This window comes from Periophthalmus magnuspinnatus, chromosome 8 (genome assembly GCF_009829125.3).
Source record: "Periophthalmus magnuspinnatus isolate fPerMag1 chromosome 8, fPerMag1.2.pri, whole genome shotgun sequence".
Classification (NCBI taxonomy): domain Eukaryota; kingdom Metazoa; phylum Chordata; class Actinopteri; order Gobiiformes; family Gobiidae; genus Periophthalmus; species Periophthalmus magnuspinnatus.
Window position 1 is genome coordinate 20,349,088 of NC_047133.1, and position 22,541 is coordinate 20,371,628.

A 22,541-nucleotide genomic window follows, 5' to 3' on the forward strand; every position below is an offset into this window, starting at 1 on the left:
AATGTGGATTTGGGTGTGATGAGCTCTTTTCCAGGAAATCTTGTGCATCTGGTTTTTACTTGATTTGTTCTTTCCTGGCACACTGGAACAGTTTAATTATCACCATGCTGTCAATTACAGCTTAGCCTGTAATGTTTATGTATAATTCTAAGATTTCAGGATAAAAAACAAAAAAAAAAAAAACTGGTTGAGTGTAGAAATCAATAGTGAATGAGCTTTTGGTGGTTGGACTAATCTTAACTAAATCAGAACTGAGTGGTTAAACTTGGCTTTTTATGGTTGAAGACACAGCGTCACAAAATTGTGAAAAATGTGAAAGTATCACATAAAGTCTACTTAAGTAAAAGTATTTAAGTACCTGTGTAAACATGTACTTAAAGGATGAAATGTAAAAGTATTTCACACACATTTTGATATGAGTGTTTAGTGTTAAATGTAGTGATATTGATTTAAAAATATATACATATTTTGGTCAGCAGTTGCAACACTCAAAGCCGAGTCTTGAACTCAAAACCTTTAGTCAGGATGTTAACACAAACGTGGTCAAAATAACCTCTCAAATCATACGAAAAATACTTTTTACTTTTCAGTCCAGTACAAGTACAGATACTGCTCTCAAATGTAGTGAAGTAAAAGTAAAAAGTATTCATTTTAAAATGTACTTAAGTACAGATACCTGAAGGTTGTAAGCTACTTTAGTACTGTACTTTACTACTTGTACTTCCACCACTGAGTTAAAAGGACAGCCCGGTTATAAATGTGTTGTTTATGTGTAAATGTCGGACAAACTCTTTTAGAGCTCATAACACCTAAACATTTAATCACCATTAAATGTTCTGCTCCATTGTCCCCTCCGGAAAACTTTGTATAAAGATGTGTGTACTAAAACACACTGGAGGAGAGACCAGTGCCTCACAGAGCAGTTTTGACACAGGTGGAGAAAAGAGGATCTCTAACATTACTCCATCCTTGTTTCCATCCTTGTTTTTAATGTGCATTTTGAAGATTCGCATAAGTAACGTGAGATGGAAACGCCACATATCACATTAGAGCAGTTAATTAACATAATATGTTTATTCGGTCACGGCAGGTGGATTTTGATAAAAGCCATTTAAGCATAACAGTGTACTTTGGAGAGAGTAAACGCATGAACTCGGACTGCGCACGCGCTGTGGACCGGAGTGGACACGTGATGGACAAAGACAGAATAATCCTGTCATGATGGTTGTTGTTGGCCCAAATTCCCCTAGAGGAGCACAACTAAACAAACGTCGTTGTTTTTTGAGGTGCAGACTTGAGCTTTGTGGCAAAATATCTATAGCATTATTACAATTTAAAGAACCTGCTACTTTTGGACACGACGACACAAATGTGTACAATAAACTACTTTATAACAGAGAAAGTTCAGTGCGTGGTGCGCCCTCTGGAGGATCAGCGGTGTAATTACACAGACAGTGCTCCTGTTGCCGGGTTATGCGCGCGCTGAAATGCTGCGAAAGTGACTTTACAAGTCTGGGACAGAAAACTGGGAAAGAAGAGAGAAAGCACACATAAGCCATCCATTACTGATGGACCTGTTGAAAGTACTTAGAAGAGTAACTATTGTTATTGTACATTTATACTTTTAAGTTAAAAAAAAAAAAAGGGAAAAAAAATTAGTTTATTGTAACTTACCTTGATGTGTTTTATGAAGAGTGTATAGTGTAACATTGTTATCAAGGGTAACTTGGTGGGAGTGTATTTGAGGTAACATGTCAGACTATTTGTTTCCATGGTAATAGAGAAGTCGGTAAAATTTCTGAAATAATTTGCTCTAATATTTGTTCTAAGCAGAGTAACTTACCAAGATGTGCCCAACTCTATTGTCATTATTTTATTATTTTAATGTATTTTATTTGTAAAAAAAAAGATGATGTTTGTGAAATCATGTGACCGCTTGTAAACAGAGAGAACGAGTAGCCACGAAAGTGAGACGATATTCTTTTTATTCTGTAATTATTCTGAAGGTACTGTAATGTACAGAGCAGAGCAAATATTGTCTATTTGTCTTTTCAGTTTTCACATTGTTGAAGGTGTGAAACACTGAATAAATGCTGACACATGAACATCAGTATTGAGTGTGAAGTCTATTTTTTAATTTTTAAGTAAACCAGAGTAGCTCTACTACCTTACTTTAATGAGCACTAATTATGCTCTCTTTACCTAAATGAAATAGTGACAACAACATTACTAAAAGTTAAGTGCTGGTGAAGATCAGCTCTCATGCAGTCCTCCTGCAGGAATAAAAATGCCTATAAAGCTTGTGACACCGTGAGCCAAAATGTCCAAATATCAAGATCAAGTATGTGGGATTTCCACTTTCCTTCAAGACTCCTAGACCAATTCAAAAGTCTCTGTCCCGTTTGTGATCACTGCATGCCCAAGTGCCTTGTGGGAGAAGCTTGACCGGGGCATCCAGTGACAGGAGACACAGAGAGTCCCCTGAAGAGGAGGTCCATGGAGGGCAGCAGAGGCTTCAGGAGGCTAACGGGGCAGAACGCAGAGCCGCCATGAGGGGTGAAGTTCACTTTGTTGAGGTCAGGGCAGGAGGGGGGAAGAAGAGGCTCATCCTGAGAGGCAGACCTGAGGTAAAATAGAAATAAGGAAGTTTTAAGGCTGAATATTGAAATATAATACTAATAATAACACGATACAAACATTTTAAACTTGATTTCGACAGTAAGGAATAGACTCTTTATTTAGACAGTACAATTTTCAACAGTAAAGAAAATTACTTTCTTTTATATTAGCATGAGGTCTTATAGTGTGGTTTTCTATATACTTTTGCCAGCCCTACTATCTAATACCACACAGAGGAGCAGTGATGGGAAGTGATGGGACTTGACATTTAGTGTATTTAGTTACAGAATACTAGCATAAAAATGTACTTTGTCATGTGTTCTGATGCATGGTCCAATCAGTGTAGAGTATCCTGAATACTTAGAATACTTTCATATATTCATAACATATTCTAGTGTAAAAATGCAACATGGGATTAAAACAGCTAAAAACACTATTTTGATCAGGAAATATCACACATGCACTCACCACAAAAACAGTGTTTTCAAATTGTCTCACTTTTGTTGTGCAGCTTTAAACCTAATTTGAACAAGCAAGTACTGCAATGTAGTTCTTTGTTTTTAGGAGAGTAACTGTATTCTGAGTAACACCAAATGAAATTAATATTCAGAATCTGCATTTTCCGCACATGCATTCAGTTACTTTCAACACTGCAGTATGTAAGTGTGTGTAAGTTGTTCATTCATGAACTGACATAAGGCCATGACCACAACAGACAAATGAAGATAAGAATATAGTTATCTTAAGTTTGAGGGCAGGGCCACACCTTGAGCATGTTTCTGTCTGTTTCTGATGTCACTACCCTTTTTATGCCACCCGCACCCTTCCTCTGTTTTCTCGTTTACGTGCCCCACCCACCCCTCTCTTTTCTATTTCTTAATCCTTCTATCTAGCCTTCAACAATCACTTTCTCTAACATGATCCTTGTCTTCATACCAAATAAATTCATATGTACACTGTATTTTGAGGTTGCGGTCCTTGCTAGTGAAATGCTGAAATTCCCTTATAATCCACATATTTTTGCTTTTAACTTATATTATTACCTAAACTACAATACTTAAGTAAATTCAATAAGAAGACCTATTTTGTTTGTGTCTGCTGTATAGTTCAAATCTATGACTCTCGTGGATCATTGTGTTATAATTTGGATGGATAGATGCAGATCACACTAGCTAATAGCGGATTTTTTTCCATTTGTACCAAAATAACTACGCAACACTGTCAAATCCTACACGTATCACAGATTAAGAAAAAAAAATGGAGAATGTAAAGCAAGTACAGAGCAGTGGCGTGTACTGGTGGTGGTGAAATCAGTAGGTAATCGACACACCAGCAACAACTTTGGGTGAAAAAATGGTGAAGGGAAACGCCTATAGCATCGTTAAAAGCTCTGAAATGTTGTTTATGTATAATAGGTCTGCTTTAAAATCACTTTATGATCCCATAATGTACCATACTATACACATTCTAGTTGAAAATCCTATGTGTGCATGTCCTTACATTGGGTCTAAGCACAGTCCTCTTCGCTCGCACCCCTCTGGAGGTTCTCGCTGATAGGAGTATGTTCTGTTGGGACGTGGTGCAGAGGAGCATTGCTGGAGCAGAGGAGGGCTGAGTGCAAAAGAGGGGAGAGCAGACGAGGAGGAACACAACGCACCGCAGTCCTCAGAGACTAGAAAAGAAAAGACAAGAAAGTTCATAATGAACATGTTATAAAAAATAAAAAAAACTCAGCAAATGCAATACCCAAATCACAAGAAAAAACAGCACATAGAGCCTTAAATGTCACTGTATTTAGAGCCAAGTTTAAGTCCAAATTTAGTCCTGTTTTCCATAATTCATTCCTCAGCATTCTTTGTTACTACATAGAGGAAGTTACATTTCTGCTTTGCTTCAGTTTAACTAAAATATTCAACTGTATATTGTATATTATATTATATTTAACACAAGAACACAAGTACAATCCCATTCCCAACAAGTTTCGTTCTAAACACTTTACTCACCGTGTCTGTATAAATACCAATAAAAGACTGTTACATTGCATCACCTTGTCAGTTACTTATTAGCATATGTAATTTTTCTGGCGGAGGTATCGCCACCAGCTCGTTTCTATGGAGATGTTATTATTTTGCATGAAATGTTCCACAGTATAGCATTAAGCATATCTATCTCCATAGAGAAAAGCAGGTGACGCTACATGACAGTTACAGGTCAGATCTGTGGAGAGGAGTAAGAATGCATGTTTTCTGGGTACTGTAGTGCAATCAAAATATTTGTAATTAAATAAATGCTAGAATGTAGACAGATACATTTAGTGGCACTCTGTGGATAATTCTAGGCAAAGCAAAAACATCTCCATGGAGACAAGCAGGTTATGTAGTTTGCCTTTAATGTTGTTTGTTGGCCTTTGTTGTGCTTCTCTGCTCATTATGTAGATGGAAGCAATTGACTGAATCGCAGCCATGGACCCACCTGGCTCTCCCAAGTGACAGGGGGACTGTGATGGGGACAGCAGACAGGCGTTTATGGGGCAGGGTGAGGTGGAGGGTGAGGTGGAGGGTGACAGGAGCGACGGGTGCAGAGGACAGGGGGACTGGGACGGTGACAACAGGGCAGGATCCAGGGGTCCCGGGGAGGGCTCACTCTGGGAACCACTGCTACACCTCTGCACTGGGGCGGGGGCACGGTGGCCATCTGGGATGTCCAAAATCTGGGATATCTGTGTGTGAACAAAACAGAATGTATTTATTAATATATTTTTTGTCCATCTGAATAGGGCCAGATATAACAAACATAGTATCTCAGTGTTTATAGGATTGGCTAGTTCACAACACTGGCCCCTAAAAGGACTTTTAACATAGTTTAAAATATCATACACATACAAAGTCATGCAGTCACATTTCTCAGTATCACTCTTTCTCAACTTTTGGTCTGCCCGAGCCCACTTCCACTTTCACAATAAAAGCTGGGGAGTGAGATGGGAAACAGAAATCTCGTTTACGTAAACCCCATCCTCACATCCTGGTTTGACAGTATATGAAATAAAGTAGCAGGACTAAAACTATGCCCCAGCCACGAACAAAACAAAAACTGCCAAATGTCTCACGTAAGATACAAAAAATCAGTTGTACAATGAGATGAACCAAAATACATTATTAAAAGAGTCAAGAAGGCAGGCAGCCTCTCAGCCCTACCATGTCATACTCCACCCCATGTTCATCAGGGGAATCCTGCACTAAGGGACAGGCTAGGGCGGGCACCAGAGGGGTGTCTGGGAAGGCGACTTTAAGTTTAAGAGACTAATAAGGTTTTAGCCTATCAAAATAATCAACCAGCTCTGGCCCATTATCAACTAGGGCAGTAGTCCCCAGCCACCGGGCCGGGGACCGGTACTGGGCCGTGACGCATTTGCTACCGGGCCCTACAAAAACAATAATAGTTTATCAGCGACCGCATCTTCTCTGACGTAACGTTCGCCCGTCCCTCATGCTAATAAGCTTGGCCGTAGTGTTGTGAGATGTGTGTCTAGCTCCTATGTGCTTTAGTTCAGTGTGGTGCGTTAGCGTGAGTGGGAGGTGACGTGCGCGTGCATGTGGCGCATGGTGTGGTTCAACCCGCGGAGAAGCGGCGAGTGTGAGAGTCTACAGATGTACTTGGAAAAAGACAGTGTGTGAGTTAGAGCAGAAGTGATGCGTTATTACAGTGCAGTACAGATAATAAAGCCAACAACTCTTGAGCAACAGACTGGGGTGGTCTTTGAGCTCGCACCACACTCCAAACAACTTTGAGGTTAAGAACAGGCAGTTAAACCCCGGAGGAAGAGCGACCCTTCGGCCCTGGAGAAGACGGATCTCCCCTGTGTCTCCCGACCACGGTCAAGTGACCGAAGCAGGAAAGGTTTAACAGTAGATATATAATGAAAATCCTGATAGGAAATCGCCACAGAAATCTATTTGATGTGCTGGCAAGTTTATTATATCTGCTAGATCTGCTCTTGTCTCTGCAATGACGTATCACGTATAACACATCAGACATGACACACAAAAGTAGAGCCACGAGAGAGTGAAAATGAGCCAAAACAAAAGTCTTTGGAGAGTTTTTTAACAAAGGGGAAAAGGCCAATTGAGGAACTAGAAGAGGAGACTACGACCTCCAAGAAAAAGAAAGATCAATTTAACAGACAGCACCAGGAGTCCTACTTAAAATATGGGTTTGTCGCTACAGGTGACTCACGTGCAGAGTCCACTCTGCGTAACATGCAGAGAAAAGCAAATGAGGCAATGAAACCTTCAAAACTGCTTTGGCACATGGAGACTAAGCACCTGGGATTAAAAGATAAGATTTAGAGAAGGAAAGAAGCAACAAGTGCAGGGCTCACACTGATGCAGCGGTTTGGTGAGTTGTATTTTTTATGCACTTAACTTATTTTTGCCATATTTATCTGCCACACGTAGAAGGCCGGTCCGTGAATATAAAACCTGCATTGTTCCGGTCCGTGGTGCAAAAAAGGTTGGGGACCACTGAACTAGGGGACGTCAGCCCTGTGACACCCACTGAGTCCACAGCAGTAATGACCTTAAAGGGACCCCTCCAGTGGGCAGCTAGTTTCATCCTGTCCTCTCTGGGGTAACGCAGCCACAACGAATCCCCCGCAGAGTTTGGCTTGTGACGGGCATTATGCAAGGCAAGTTTATTTGTATAGCACAATTTGTACACAAAGTAATTCAAAGTGCTTTACAGAATAAGAAACTCATTAAAATAGCAATACAACAAATCAAGACATAAATAATCCCAAATAATCATCATAAAATTAACATTAAAAGAGTGCAGAATAAAAACCTTTCAGTCATACACACAGCTAAACAGAACCGTTTGGAGCCTTTATTTAAACATTGTCAAAGTAGAGGCCTGTTTCACATCTTCAGGAAGACTGTTCCAGGCTTTTTCAACTGTATAAAACTCAAACGCCCATGTAGAGAAGATTAGATGATGATTAAAATCATGAAACAGTTTTTGATTCTCATGAGCAACAGCAGCACTCCACTTCCAGCTTCCAGCGTCTTATTAACAGGTACCCGAGCCTCATGATGAGAGACACGGAGTCTAATCTGTGCATGCATGAGCAGAAGCCTTGTAAGCAAAAGCCACATGTCTCAGCTCGTCATCCCATTCACCACCGCAGGACAGCAGTGACTTTGCAAGCTAGTCAATAAGAGTACGATTAAAAACCCTCAACCATACCATCGAATTTCGGGTTATATGGAGCAACCTGTGTTTTTTTTATGTACAGAAGTAGACACAACCTTTGTACAATATCTGCCTCAAACTGTCTGCCTTGACCACTATGAACAGTCTCTGGAATACCATGTAAAAGCACATAATCATCAAACAGACACCGAGCAACTGTCTGGGAAGTCTGGTTAGGTAAGGCATACAGACAAATTTGGAAAAATAGTTTGCCACAATAAGCACATCTATCAGTGGAAGCTCTACAATGTCCATAGCCGCCTTCTGAAATAGCACACAGACTATAACCCCCCATAGGAGCTCTGTGTTTCCATACGAGGGCTTTGTGAGTTTGACAGCGCACACACTGTTCACACCACTAACGAATGTCCTTGAGCATAAGGCCAATAACACAAAGGCGCAGCTCCTACACTCTTTCCACTGACAAATGTGCAGAATCGTGCCCACCATGCAGCTGATACAGTACCTCTGGAACCAGAGAAGCAGGAACCAGCCTCTGACACTGAGGAAACTAGGTACTAGAACTAGGAAAAGTGCCCCCAGGTCCCCCCTCCCCAAGGTGTGTGTCAACTAAGATATCAACCTCAACACCTTCAATACTTTCCCACGCAGACAAGGAGCGTTACACAGCATGGGCAGTAACATGACTGGCAAAAAGGCTAAAGTACTTCATCCTCAAAGGGCGGCACAGATGTTGTAGCTGAGATCTGGCCCATGATGACTGCTACAACTCGTTTTCCTGCTGGTGGACAGGTTTTTCTCAGCCTGAGCAGAGAAACTTGTTGCAGAAGAAGTCTCTGGACAGTCTCGTGCTCTGTTTCCCTGGAGAGGCAAAGGGGCTGCTGTAGGATGATGGTGACTGGTGATTAGGTCTAGAGTCCCTATCCACATGACTCTCACCAACCTGAATCAGAAGGCCCTCAGAACGCCCTCTTGGCTCACTCCAGGAATGCAGGGATTGGCAGCATCTACCCACACACTGGTACTGACATTGAACAGGCATGGGAGAGGAGCCTTCTCAACCAATTGCAGTCTTTCATTTTCATGAGAAATGACTTTCAAATATCTTTTCTCATCTCTATCATATCTTCTGCCAACTTCTTCATGGTGCACAGCCAGCCTCAGAGATGGATTGCACAATGGCAGGGACAGGTTTATTGAAAGGAGTATGGACCACCGGGTTATTTATAGTCACTTCTGAGGTTCTCACGGGTCATATCACAATGTCCTGTGATCATAAGAGTCTTCTACAGTGGCTCCCTGCTCTTAACATTTCGCTCTGAGACAAAGGGTCAAGTCCAGCTCGGAATCTACGGAACTTCCTTGTAACTGCTGCTCAGAGGAAAGTTACAGAATGCCTCTTGCACTAGCTTCCCTATATTAGCGGCATAAACATCTAGGATTTCACCAGGTTTGCTCTGAAACACAGTCAGTCAGAAAATGTCTTTTTCTTAACCATCTTCCAATCTCCCTTTCACCACAGAATAATCTACAGCAGCAGGCTGTCACACAACACAAAAGCAGCTTTAGAGAGTCATGTTGGGAGAATTCTGGCCAGTTCATAATTACAGTCCCCACCAGTACCTCACCAGCGCCCTCACAGGAACTTCATACTGGCACCACCAACAGGAGTCTCACTGTCCGCCCCCGAAAAAAGTGGCTTACATGGCTGCTGCAGTATCTCTTGAGTTTGAAATCTTGGCTGTTTATGAACACAAAGGCACACGAAGTTCCTCTTGCTCTACAATAAACTGAACAGCCAAGCTAAACGCAAGTTAGCAGTGTGGTTAACAGAAGCTGGCTGCACTTGTACTGATCAGCAAAATAAACTGGGGCTTGTGCACTGGAAGTATCCCACCGCTGCCACCAATGTAACTGAGTGTCTTAAGTGCGTAGAAGATGGCGGCCAGTATGAAAGAGATAACTTTATTTTTCTCCACAGCTGCGTCTCACCAACCCACATGGTACAGTAGAACTTTTGAACTTCCCAAGCCCACTTCCTCTTTCACAATAAAAGCCTTGGGAGTGAGACAGGAAACAGAAATGTTGTTTACAATACTATAAATGAGGTGAAAGTAACTCTAACCTCATGTTCTTCATCGTCATCAGGTTTCTCAGACACAAAAACTTCTTCAAGTTCCAGGTTAAGGCCCTCAACACTGCGGCGCAAACGAGTAGCAATTCTGTTCAAGGGGATCATTGGCATGGTCTGGAAAATCAATAAAAATAATAAATATTGTCAGCTTAGTATGCTCTATGTCCTTACAGTGGTATTTCAAATAGATCCAGTGTCCTACCTGTGTGATGCCTGCTACATGTCCCGCTGGCAGGGGCGGGTGTGAGAGGTCATACCCCAACGAGGGAGCGGCGTGACGGGAGCGTTTCTGCAACTGGTGCCTCAATTTGGCCACCTGAGAACAAAATTACTTTTATCATTACAAAAAAAATTGTTGATTTTTCAGTAGCAATAAATTGAATTGAATAAGGGGAATCTACTGAAATATGAAGGGGCAGGTAGGAACGCTATGGTACAATATGTTTTTTACTGTCATAAAGACCAATGCACACCGGAACACTCTGAGAAGCAGCAAAATTGTCACCTTCATTATTTTTCACACCAGGCGATAACCAATATCACCAGGCGATAAGTACCAATATCCATAACATTTTAAACTGTCAGCAACTTTAATCATTATCATGATATAATCGTTAATCCCAATTATTTAGGCCATTCGTGGCACAAAATTTCAATATTGTCCCATGTCTACTTGGGACACGGTGGTGTATCTGAAAACATGCTTTTTGCACTTCTGCGGTTTCTGCTCTGTGACTGACAGAAACACTGGTGTAAACTTTGAGCAGAAGCATGAGAGCTGCAGCAGAGGCAGGAAAAGCCCCAATGTTGTGTGTGTTCAACTCAGCAGAACACATCCTCCTCTCCTCCTCCTTTTCTCCTCTCATCCTCCTCCTTTCCTCTTCCACTTCTCTCATCTTCCTCTCCTCCTTTCTAGTACCCCTTCTCTTCTTCTCCTCCTCCCTTCCTCCCACTCTCCTCTTCTCCTCCTCTCCAGGTGGGGTACCTCTGGTCTCTAAACTCACTATAACCTCCTCAAAACAGCGCCTTTCCTCTCCTCTCGCAGCCTTACACTGTTTCTCATTTTATAAGCAATTTGCAGATAAAAAAAAAAAAAAAGAGCTATGTTACAGCTTTTTTAAGAGCCATGACAACACATTTTTAAGTGCGATATATATTATATATATATATATTATATTATATATATTATATATTGCTGAAGAAAATATAGACGATACACGATAATATTGAAACTAATTTATGACACAATAACCCTAAAGTAAAATGATGTGCTCTGGTCTGCGTTGGCCTTAATGCAGTTCAATATATTCTCTGTCAACACATAAGAACAAAGGTGAAATTATTTTATTATTATTTTTACTATCAAATTCAGCTGAAAAAAGTGATTGCAAAAACTATAAAGGCAAGTTTGTAGAAGTTGGACCCAACCTCTTGCGAATAATAACCCTTTTTTGTGTGTTTTCTGTTAAGATATTTCGTTTTTATTTCTCATTGTAGAACATAAGCACAACCTTTTGTCCCTTTCCTTAGTTCTAAATTGTGTTGTTTTGAGAGTTGTATTTGTTAGGGGGATGTACTGCACTTGCCTCTCTGAGATGCTCCCCACTTCCCCAGGATGCAGATCTTTTGTGTCCACTTGCACTTCTTCTGCCGCGTGTTTCTTCTGCCCAAGAACTAGGAGTCTGGGAAAAGCATTTAAAAGTTAATGAAGGTGTTGTGGAAATACACATAATGCATGTACATTTCCAACACAAAAGTAACCGGTATTATTATGTTTTTAGAGAAAATTCTAGCTCAAATATTTTTAATCAAATCAGATATTTACAGCTATTTTTAAATGATAGACTCTATTGAATACTTTTTGGATACCTTTAAAACAACATATTTCATTGCTAACATTTCAGACAATACACACATTTTTCTTCAAAACAACAGTTAAAGGTGTACTAGTATGTAACTTGCTAGGGTTCTGCCATCTGTTTGTTTGGAATGCTCTGCTGTAAGGTATTAATTGATCTCCATGGACACAAGCAGATGCCACAACCAGAGCAAACTACAAGTCAGATTTGTGGAGAGGCAAGCACACTAACAGTAAGAATAAATACATTTTTCAGACAAGCATTGCGATTATTTGGGGATTTTGGTTTTAATAATATAATAATTGAATATATATTCACATTTTGCTCACAAAAAACACTGAAATATGAAATAAATAAACTAAAGTAAATTAAATAAACTAATACAACAATCACATTTCAGATCATGTTTGTACAGATCTGAACTAAAGGGTTGTTGTTATTATAAGGAAATTAAGATAGTTTGAAAATTACACCTTTTACGATTTGTTAATTGGGCCCAATGAAATATTTTGATTCGATTGTAATTAATCTAGCAGCTCTAGTAAGAATGCAATGTTTTATTTTTGCAATAGAACATCTGTAACTGAAGAAATGCAAGAAAGAGTCCCATATTATTAGGTCCTATATTATACAAAATTGTCTCTTGTGAGCTTTAAGCCATGTTGTTATGTTGTTACCTCATCAAACATCAAACATACCTGCAGTTGTGTTTTGTGATGTCATGAAGTGGTAGTTTTCAAGTTAACAGCTACATTTTACCTTTTGTTCAGTAGAGATTGGAAATTCCAGGGCTGAAATTATCCAAATAATTCTAATAAAGGTGTGGAAGATCGAGTTTGAAAACACAGTGGAGCACTTCCTGTATTACCACATGACATCACAAGATGGTACAGAACATTAAGAGAAGAACTTGGCCTAAACATGCAGAGTTTGTCTGTTAAACATGTGTGAATGAAACAAAACAAAACACCAGGTTTGTCTGTGACAAGGAAACATTATAACATAGATCAGAAAATAGCGTAATATGGGCCCTTTAATATTATCTAGATGTTAGTGTATTGCCAAAAGATATGTCTAGCCCTCATTAAAATGTATATTGTGTGAATGTAACGTTCAGACTGCTCAAACAAATAGCTCTGTTCCTCTTGACAGGAGTAAATACAAATGAACCCACAGCTGTCTGTTGACACCTGCCTCACAACAGCTGTGCAGCAACCCGCTAACAGTCTCACACAGTACAAACATATATAAAAATATCCAAACCACATAATAAAAAACATAACACCTCATTGCCCATACAAGGAAACAAACATAATTCACAAAACTCACATCCTGCCGCAAAAAAAAAAAAAAAAAAAAGATAAAAATTTAACTGCCCTATATTTAAAAAATAAACCTATACATTTCAACTTATGTGTTTGGATTCACTAAACACAAGTCTGAAAATACAGTGATATCGATAGTGACATGGCCCGTTCCAAAAACAGTTCAAACGTGTGCATCATTCATTCACAACACAGCATACCGATTTCTTGACATTGACTCTTGATCTTCTAGGAGTCGGAGCGTGGTCAGCTGCTTCTGAAGGCTGTTTCGAAGCAAAATTTTGAGGATTCATCACTGACACCAGTTCAGTCCAATCCAATGCAAAATAGTGGTCCTTCTTTGGTTCCAGCAGTTTTATACAAAGTCAGATCGTCTTTAGTGACCAAGCACACAACATTATCAATCAATGCTTTCTACTAGCAAACGGAAATCATTGCTAAGTGACATTACACATTAAAATAAACACTATTTCCCCTACTTCTTTCTAACATTATAGTCCAAATGTAGTGCCCAGTCTGTCTATTGCTGGGCAGGATACGTCTGTACGTGGCATAAGTTATAAAGTGACAGGGGTGTAGAGTTACCGATGGCAACCCCCCACTGTCTTGTACCCTCCCAAAATCTGAACGGGGGAATGAGACACACAACTATAAAAAGCATCAACGGTAGCGGAGAGTTTGGCTAGTGTTTCAGACTGGCACCCTGTCCTATTAACGTTCCTGTCTGGTAAAGGGACATAATAGTGTCAGCAAGGAGTTAAAGTAAACCAATAGGCTGTCAATGGAAATTTATGAGCCAAGTAATGACTGTGAATAGGAAAACCACTGTTTATATAAAGTTATAATGATATGACATAAATGAATGAAAGATATTTGAGTGTGTTTATTAAGGTGGACCAAAACATGCCTTATGCCAGAATGAAATACAAATCTTGGACAACATGTAGTCACTGCAGTGCCCAAGCCGCATTAGATAGATAAACAAGATGAAAGTAGCACATTAATTTATATGTACAGAGTGCCCATAAAGTGTCCTTATAATAAAAAATAAATAATACAAAGGCAATGTTTAAGATAACTTAATCAGACTTGTTCTCTTGTACTCAGTGGTTTCCAAAGTTTTTACCTCATGTAATCCACCTCTACATGGGCTCCATTAGTCACATGAAGCACATCAAGACGGTGCTGGATTTCTTGCCATGTTCACTGTAGCAGAGCCTCATCAGTGGTTGCAATTGCATCTGTATCTTTGCTTTAGTTCAGTAACGTCCTGTATCCTTGTTCGATACATGATATCTTTAACATAGCCCCATAGAAAGAAATCCAGAGGTGTGATATCTGGTGACCATGGTGGCCACAGCATTGGTCCAGCCCTTCTGATCCAACAGTCTGGAAATGTTTGATTGAGACACTCATGATGCAATGTGATTAAAAACTTTTATAACCACTGCCTATGGACACCCTGTATACATTTTTGTGAAATTTTTGTGGTTTAAAGGTATGGTAAGAAACCATGGTTTAGTTTTTGTTGTGTATTTGGAAGCAGCTGTTAATAATTACAGTGCTGTGAGCAGTGGTGGAATCTAATGAAGTACTGTTTACTTTTACTGCACTACATTTTTGAGCTGACTGAAAAGTAAAGGTACTTTTTATTATTGTTTGAGACCTGCTGAAAAAGCTGAAGGGTTTGTTTTTAACACGTTTGTAATTTGAGTAAACAAAATATACAAAGAAAAAAGCAAAGAAAAAAAATTCTAGCACAAACATTTATTAAAATCACTCCATTTGAAGCCTTATAACATCTCAAAACCGGCACAAATTACTTTTACTTTTTTCTACTTTTTTCTCTTTAGGTACATTTTTAAACAGGTACTTTAATACTTTCACTTAAGTACATTGTTTCATATGATATTTTTACTTTACTTTTACTGTGATTTTTTGTTTTTGCTCTGTATCTGTACTTTTACTTCAGTAACAAAACTGACAACTTCTTCCACCACTGGCTGTGACGTATGATGTAAAAGTAGCTAATATATGGAACATTATTTTTATGTCTTGGGAGCAGAATTTTGAATATAATAAGTTATATCAGCATACTTTTTAATAATGCACATGCTTTACTAAAGAACTGGCCAGTGTTTCAAATATCACAGTAGAATACAATATCAAGTATATTGTCGATAAAGGAAACTGAGCAGCATTTTTGCAGTCAACTCACTTTCTGTGTGATACTTGAACCCCACTCAAGACATTTACAAGCATATTTAAGACATATCTGAAGGCTTGCAAAAAATATTGGAAAAAAAAACCCCAAAAACGATAACAAGATTTTTTTTATTAATATCACCCATTCCTTCATTCCTCTATTCAGTAAATGTTTTTAGGCCAAGTTTGGTTTGGCACTCACATCATTCAGAAAGTTATATTCGGAGCCAGGCTAAAGGCTGTGTCGATTTACATAATACTGATCAATGACCCTTGTGTTAAGTGGAAAGGGGTTTGTCAGGAAGGAAGAAACTAATCATTTGCCTTGTTACCAAACTTTGACAACAATCTTTATAAATCTTTTCTGGACTTGAAGTGGGCTTGAGAAAGTTCCATGGTATCCCCCCGATAAGAATGAAGTCGTAAATTGCAAAATAATGCAAAAGTATGGCAGGGGGTGGAGGGGTGTGTGCACGTGGTTGTAGGGGGATGGGACCTCCCGTATAATGAGGTCATGAAGGGTCTACACACAATGGATGCCAAGGGGGTTCAAACTGTGTCAGGAGGAGAAGACGAGGAAGCTTGGTGGAGCTGGGTGAGGGTGGCTTTGTTGCACTAGTTTGGGGCATATACAGTGGTGGGGGGGCCCAACAAAAGTTTACCAAGAACAAAAAAACAACCATTTCTAGTTCAGTGAAGTGGAACCACCAGACACCTGCAAGGCCTACTTCTTGATATCTAGGCTTCTTTCAGTGCAACAATGAGATGCAAGAGAATATGTGAAGACTGCAGTATATCTAAGCATCTACATAAGTGAAAAGGCAGATTAAACTATCCACTCGCTCCTAAAACTCCAGATAACCATTTGTATTTTCTGCAGTTGTAAACATATAAAGCTTCTTAATATATAAAGCCATACAGCCAGATCCAGAACCAAGGATATGGAATGAAGCATTGCAGTGAAAGGAGTTCATTTATGGAATAATCTGGACAAAGAAATCAAAGCGTTGAGACTAATAATGGGATTTAAGAAATACATAAAACCAGCTCATTAAGTCAGCATGGAAAATAAACTAAGCTGTCCCGGATAAATGTGCAGGTGTGTGTTCGCAATGGAGTAATGTAAAGATAAGTAAAGTTTTAAATGAAATATATTGAAATGTTTTTAGGTTACGATAGGTGTTAAAGTACTAGTCTGGAAAAGGGGGCGGATAATATAAGATTACTCATCTTTTTGCTCCTTTTCATTGATTTCTTGTAAGATTAACTGGCACTGTTGATGTGTTTTTGTGTTTTATGGATGAAATAAAAACAAATAAATGAAAAAATATCATCTTAATTTAAAAAAATACTTGGGTAATTAATGTTTTGGACGAGTCTGACACTATCGAACACTTGAGACTACAGCCTGATCTTTACTTAGTGTTGGGATGTCATTTTCACAAACAAAAGGTACTACTTATAAGGGATAAAAGGGATAGAACTGCCTTCATTTGACCCAGGAAAGATTATTCTGCCACATAAATCTTAGTTAGAGTTACTGTTTGTGAGTAAGCATGGAACAATATTGAAATTTGGTGTCACAATTATAATTGCGATTAACGATAATATCATGATGATGATGATTAAAGCTGCTGAGTGGAGACAATTATGGATAAGTATGTTTTTTCTGCACATTCTGGTGATGTAATGGGGATTATCTTTGTTGGCGATTTTCACGATTATATAAAGAGTCCCACAAACGATGATTGTCTACACTTTTTATCATTGTCCCAGCCCTATTTGTGAGACAGACACTGAACGGTTGAGGTTTTGGATAACACTACACGACTGCCTGTACATGTCCCACTGATCCCACATAATTCAATTTCATATTTTAATTACACCTTTTCAGCTTATGGTCCTTTCAGTTATCAAAAGGTTTAGCTCCAGGCCTTTCACCCATTGAATAGATGACAACAGAGCAATGATTTGAACATAACCTAAGGATTATAATGAGAATGTGTGGGTGTAGGGCTTTAATTTTGGGTGGAGTTGAAGAAGTTGGTTCTTTATCTGGGAGGATTACTGGGGGTGTGTAGTATATTGGCTAGCTTAGAATATCAAAACGGTTGCCTCCTATAAATAAGCCCTGTAATGTGGTGTATGAAGACATTTAAAAATGCACATTATTGGACAAACCGTTGGGTCCACTATTTCACCCTTTGTTTATTATGGACTTAAAACCCATCACTGTATCTATATCTATAAGGGACTACTTCCAAAACTACCAGAATACCTCACCTACTCATTAATCATTGATACCGCAACATTTAATACAAGATCACATGACTAAGGCTAAGGACTAACCGCACCAAAACTGAGAGGGGAAAGAGACTTTTAGCTGTTTTGCTTTACAAAAATGGAATACACTCAAGGAAAAGAATAACTGGATACTTTGGTGACACAATTGCAATTTAATAATCTAGTAACAAACTTTTATACACACACCTGCACCTGTTTTTAATGTTTAATATGGACTTACATTTGTTTGTTTGTTTTTTTCTGCGTGTATTGTATTTTAAACAGGACGCCCAAGTGCTCTCATTAGATTCCCCTGTATAAATAAAGAATAAAGAAAGTATAAAATGAATAAATAAATAAAGATAAGAGAATAGATAAAAGAATAAAGAAAGAAATAAATACAAAAAGATACTAACTGCAATTCTCAGGTTTATAATTGAAACCATGGTTACTGGAAATAATTACTTATGAACTGTCAGATTTCAAAAACAGAGACTTCTTAACATGTATTACTAATGTTTTGAGATTAATTTTTTGTGTTTTCAGGGTTTTCAGGGCAGAAGAAGCAACCGACTCTAATTGATTATTTTTCTCAGATTACACAATTTGGCTTTTGATTGAAGCAGTAACCATACTCAAGATTATATCCCATTAACTGCAAGCTCTAGTACACAGATTGTAACCCAGAGGAATACAGGTGCATGTATAGTGAAATGTACATCTGGAAGAGCATCTGACTTAAAACCAAATTAATAACATGCAAAATCCCACTCTCGATAAGATTTGCTGATGGTTAACTGTTCCAAATTCACTTAAGAACTTACCTGTGTGGCCTTATCGTTGACACAGGTAATAGTCATGCTGTCTGCTTCTTTGGGCCAGTGTCCTTGCAGGTAGGGTCCCACAATGGTGTCCAGCGATAGCGTCCGGCGAATGGTGGGCTTTGGTGGGCGAGCGGCGGTCCTGTCAGCTTTGTGGAAAAAACAACAACATAAAAATAATTAATTTGAAGATGTGGATGTTGTAATTAGATTAGACCAGTGGAGTTTTATTGTGCTCATAGTGATTTTAAGAGGAGAAGTTAAGCAGCGGGCAGCAATAGTTGGCCAAATTGCTCCCAGACCTCGTACGCAGCAGTGTTCGTTTTGGCACCACTTTGTAATCTCTGGCAGGTGTGGTCTGTTTGTTTATGACCTGCAGCAAAACCACTAAACTAAAAAAACTGTGCGTATTTACATGTACACAGAATCCAATTAATTTAAGTAGTTTCCTCGATATTAACAATTGAAATCTTTTACTATTTGTGTTTAATCTCTGACTTTGCTAAATGAGTTAGTTTGTTATGACTTTGTTGTATTTTCCCAATGATCGGAAAGAAATTACATTGCTCACTTCAGATGTTATGGTTTACATACAAGTTAAATAATTAGATTGATGTGCATGTGTTAATATGTTCAGTTAATTCTTCACTAACTGCATTTTAAATGAATTTCAATGAGTAAAATGGCCACAACTTGATGCACACAGAGAGAATATTGGTCTATGGCAGGTCAGATCTAGGACTACATTTAAAGCTTTACTATGTAACTTTTCTGGTGGACTGTCCAGACCATCACCTCCTTGTCTCCATGGAGATGTTGTTTCTTTGCCTATCCCTATGGAGACAAGCGGGTAACACTGCCAGGCCAAGTTACAGGTCAGATCATTGGAGACTAAGCAACCCATGGTCAAAGTGTTTAATGCCATACTGTAAAAAATATATATACAAAGTGATAAGATCTCCATGGAAACAAGCAGGCGTCAGACCCTTCAATAGAACAGTATCGTGCACCTTTGAAGTACACTGGGATAGGCAGTTGTCTAAGCTTAAAATGCATGTCCAAACTACAGTTCAAGCAGTTGACCCCAGCTGCTAATAATATATAAGGAAAACAGCATGTTGTCATCAGGATGGATGTAAAAATATACAGCACAGCAGCACATGGGAGCCTCATAGGGCAGGACGCTATATCACACGTTTAGTCACTAGGTAGATAGTCTTGGTTTAGCCATGACTTTAGCTCTAGTTTAGTCCTTTTTCATTCCTAGTTTAGTCCTAGTTTGGACTTAAATAGTCTTGGTTTAGCCCTGGTTTTGATCCTAGTTTAGTCCTGGTTCAGTCCTAGTTTAATCCTGGTTTGGGCCTAGTCAGATAGTCTTGGTTTAACCCTGGTTTTAGCCCTAGTCTAGCCCTGTTTCAGTCCTAGTTTAGCACTGGTTTGGACCTAGGTAGCTAGTCTTGGTTTAACCCTGGTTTTATCCCAATCCAGTCCTGGTTCAGTCCTTGTTTAGTCCTAGTTTGGTCCTAGGCAGACGGTATTGGTTTACCTTGGTTTTAGCTCTAGTTTAGTCCAGGTTCAGTCTTGATTTAGACCTGGTTTAGACTTTTCTAATCATTCAAATTTACATCCTGGTCAAGTTCTCCATTCTTAAGTTCTTCTTCACTTACACATGTGTTTACACTTTTTGATTGCTGCAAACTGAAGCTTGCATTGTCTATGGCACAATAAGGCCCAGTAGCGCTATATTAAATACACTTACTGCACATTTTATACTTTATAACAACATCATTTACAGAACAACAGTGAGACGATACTAGAGCTGGACCAGGACTGAAGCATGCAGCCCATATCCCACGGGTCAGAGAGCAGAGGGGCGACTGGGCGTCCCAATAACATTATGATAACAGTGTTGTGTTTCAGACATAGCAACTTTACTGTTGATTTAACACTTTCTAACCACATTGAAGGCAGGACGCTCCCCAGTCAGGTCAAGATTGTGAATCCGAATGCTTGAGCTACCAACCCGGATTTTGTTTTTGTAGAACAGTCTTTTATCTTGTAATAATATACTTGTGACAGCCTGTGAAATAGTTTAAACAGCACATTTAGACATGCAACTTCATACAACCATTCAAATCTTAAGTATGTCATCTTCAGTTACAAGTGACGAGTGGGTCCAGTGTATATTTGAGGTAAATTGTAGGGAGATTTTTCATTATAATTATCATAATGCCTTGTTTCTTTGCTTTGCACCAAAAATGTATTTATCTGGGTATTCATAAATGTCTCGTAAACATGTAATCAACTTCTGACAAACTACTTTCTCCTGATACTGCGGAGCCTTGGCCAGTTCAGGTTTGTGTGATTAAGCAAGGGCTAAAATTACTGCCAAGAAAAGACTAACAAACTGCTTGTTAAAGAAGTTGCCCAAGAGTTTGGTTATAATCTTCAATCATAAAATATTTTCACCAAGAGTCATATTGTTATTACGTGTTAATCAATTTTCTTTGCAGCTTGTAGGTACTACTTAAAAGTCCTATAATACACAACAATGGACTCTTGTGTGAGCTTTAAGTCATGTTCTAATGCTGTTACCTCCTCAAAAACACACCTGGAGTTATGTTTTGTTTCATTCACACATGTTTGAGTAACCCTGCATTATCAGTATGTCTACATCTTCAAAGCTCAAAATGCTCTGTTCCACCTTGTGATGTCATGAAGTGCTAGTTTTCAAGTTAACAGTTACCTTTAGATTTGTTTAGTAGCGATTCGCAATTCCAGAGTTGAAATTACCCAAATGGTTCTATAGTGAAGGCGTGTGAAGTTTAAAAACACACTGAAGCACTTCCTGTATTACCTCATGACATCACAAGGTGGAATACAGTGTTTTCTATATGCAAGAAAAACTCAACGTAAATATGCAGGGTTTGTGTGTTAAATGTGTGAATAAAACAGGCATGTTTTGATGAGAAAACGACATTATAACATAGATCAGAAAACAGCTTAGTATGGGGCCTTTAAAAATTATTAATTGCATGTTACATTTCTATTAAAACTGTTTTGCATACACAATGGGATATCATTACATTAACACCCCACACAATTAAATACATACATAGATAGGCCTATTCCAGCATAAGACGCATACTGGCAAGTTTAAAGAGTATCAATATGAAGAAAATAGGCTGCACGTGCATGGTGTATTCTTTTGTAATGTAGGCAGCCTGTTATTTTGGCCTATGCTTTTTGTTCAACTTCATTTGACCACTTTTCCCAAGTTATTCAAGACAAAAGTAGACATTTGCATCATTATTTCTCATCTTCAACACGTTATTTGGCCTCAAAGATGTAATTCAACAATGCATTTACCAGTTTTGACTTCGTTCCTCCCCAGTAGAAGAGCTGATCCTCTCTGTAGCTGATATGGGACCGTGGCTTTCAGGGGCTGCATGCTGCTGGAGCTCCCACTGCTGCTGCTGCTGCTGCTGCTGCTGCTGTACCCCCGAGCCACTCCACAGCTTCTGCCCGACATCCCCTCTCTCTGCTGGGCTTAGACAAACACGATCCACGCTTCTTTCCTTCTCCCAGTCCGCGTGGTTTTGGTGGAGCAGGCAATTGAACGCATACAACCACATTCAGCCCATCCTTTCCATAGTTTACGCAGGCCTGTTAATATCGTTTGTCGGCTGAATATTGATAATTACTACAGCATAACTTCTCGTAGTTTGCAAGTGACAAAACTATGCACCAAATAGAATAGCCTGCAAGATTTAGAAACTTTAAAACCTACCCAACCATGTGCACTTGCTTCTCTTGTGGCCAAATTGTCAACACAACAGCCTCAACCTGCAACTCTCTTGCAGACTATGAAAAACTAATGAAAAAAACTAGACTTGGGTCGTGTTAAAGACCCAAAAACTCCTTATTGGTTACTCCAGGCTACAACTGCGCACGTATTGGGTGAAGGAGCCATCTGTCTTTAAGGGTAAGCCCCACAAAAGTTGTAGTTCCCACCCACTTTGGTCCCATATTTCTCTATTATGCAGAAGAACAGGGGCATCCCAGTGTCGCTCTGCAGGACCTTGTT

General features: G+C 39.2%; 1 protein-coding gene across 2 annotated transcripts; it reads right to left on the bottom strand.

The window, feature by feature from the left end:
- Positions 1 to 1,969: 1,969 nt before the first annotated feature.
- LOC117374818 (protein FAM117A-like) lies at positions 1,970 to 22,321 on the bottom strand. Of its 2 annotated transcripts, XM_033971004.2 has the most exons (8): positions 21,824 to 22,321; positions 18,458 to 18,603; positions 11,548 to 11,643; positions 10,164 to 10,277; positions 9,953 to 10,075; positions 5,092 to 5,338; positions 4,120 to 4,291; positions 1,970 to 2,622 (listed from the first exon to the last, which is right to left on the bottom strand). In XM_033971004.2, exons 1-8 carry the CDS (start codon positions 21,984 to 21,986, stop codon positions 2,409 to 2,411), a joined length of 1,275 nt encoding a protein of 424 aa, XP_033826895.2. In that variant the 5' UTR covers positions 21,987 to 22,321; the 3' UTR covers positions 1,970 to 2,408. The 2 variants fall into 2 exon arrangements, with proteins under 2 accessions (XP_033826895.2, XP_033826896.1); XM_033971005.2 differs by lacking the exons at positions 18,458 to 18,603; positions 21,824 to 22,321 and adding an exon at positions 13,346 to 13,751.
- Between the last annotated feature and the right edge of the window lie 220 nt (positions 22,322 to 22,541).

Coding starts and splice junctions, on each gene's coding strand:
- LOC117374818 (XM_033971004.2), bottom strand. CDS start 21,986: ATGTCGGGCAGAAGCTGTGGAGTGGCTCGGGGGTACAGCAGCAGCAGC. Junction 18,604..21,823: donor GAGGAACGAAGTCAAAACTG/GTAAATGCATTG, acceptor TTTTCCACAAAG/CTGACAGGACCGCCGCTCGC. Junction 4,292..5,091: donor CTGTCACTTGGGAGAGCCAG/GTGGGTCCATGG, acceptor TTTCTTTTCTAG/TCTCTGAGGACTGCGGTGCG.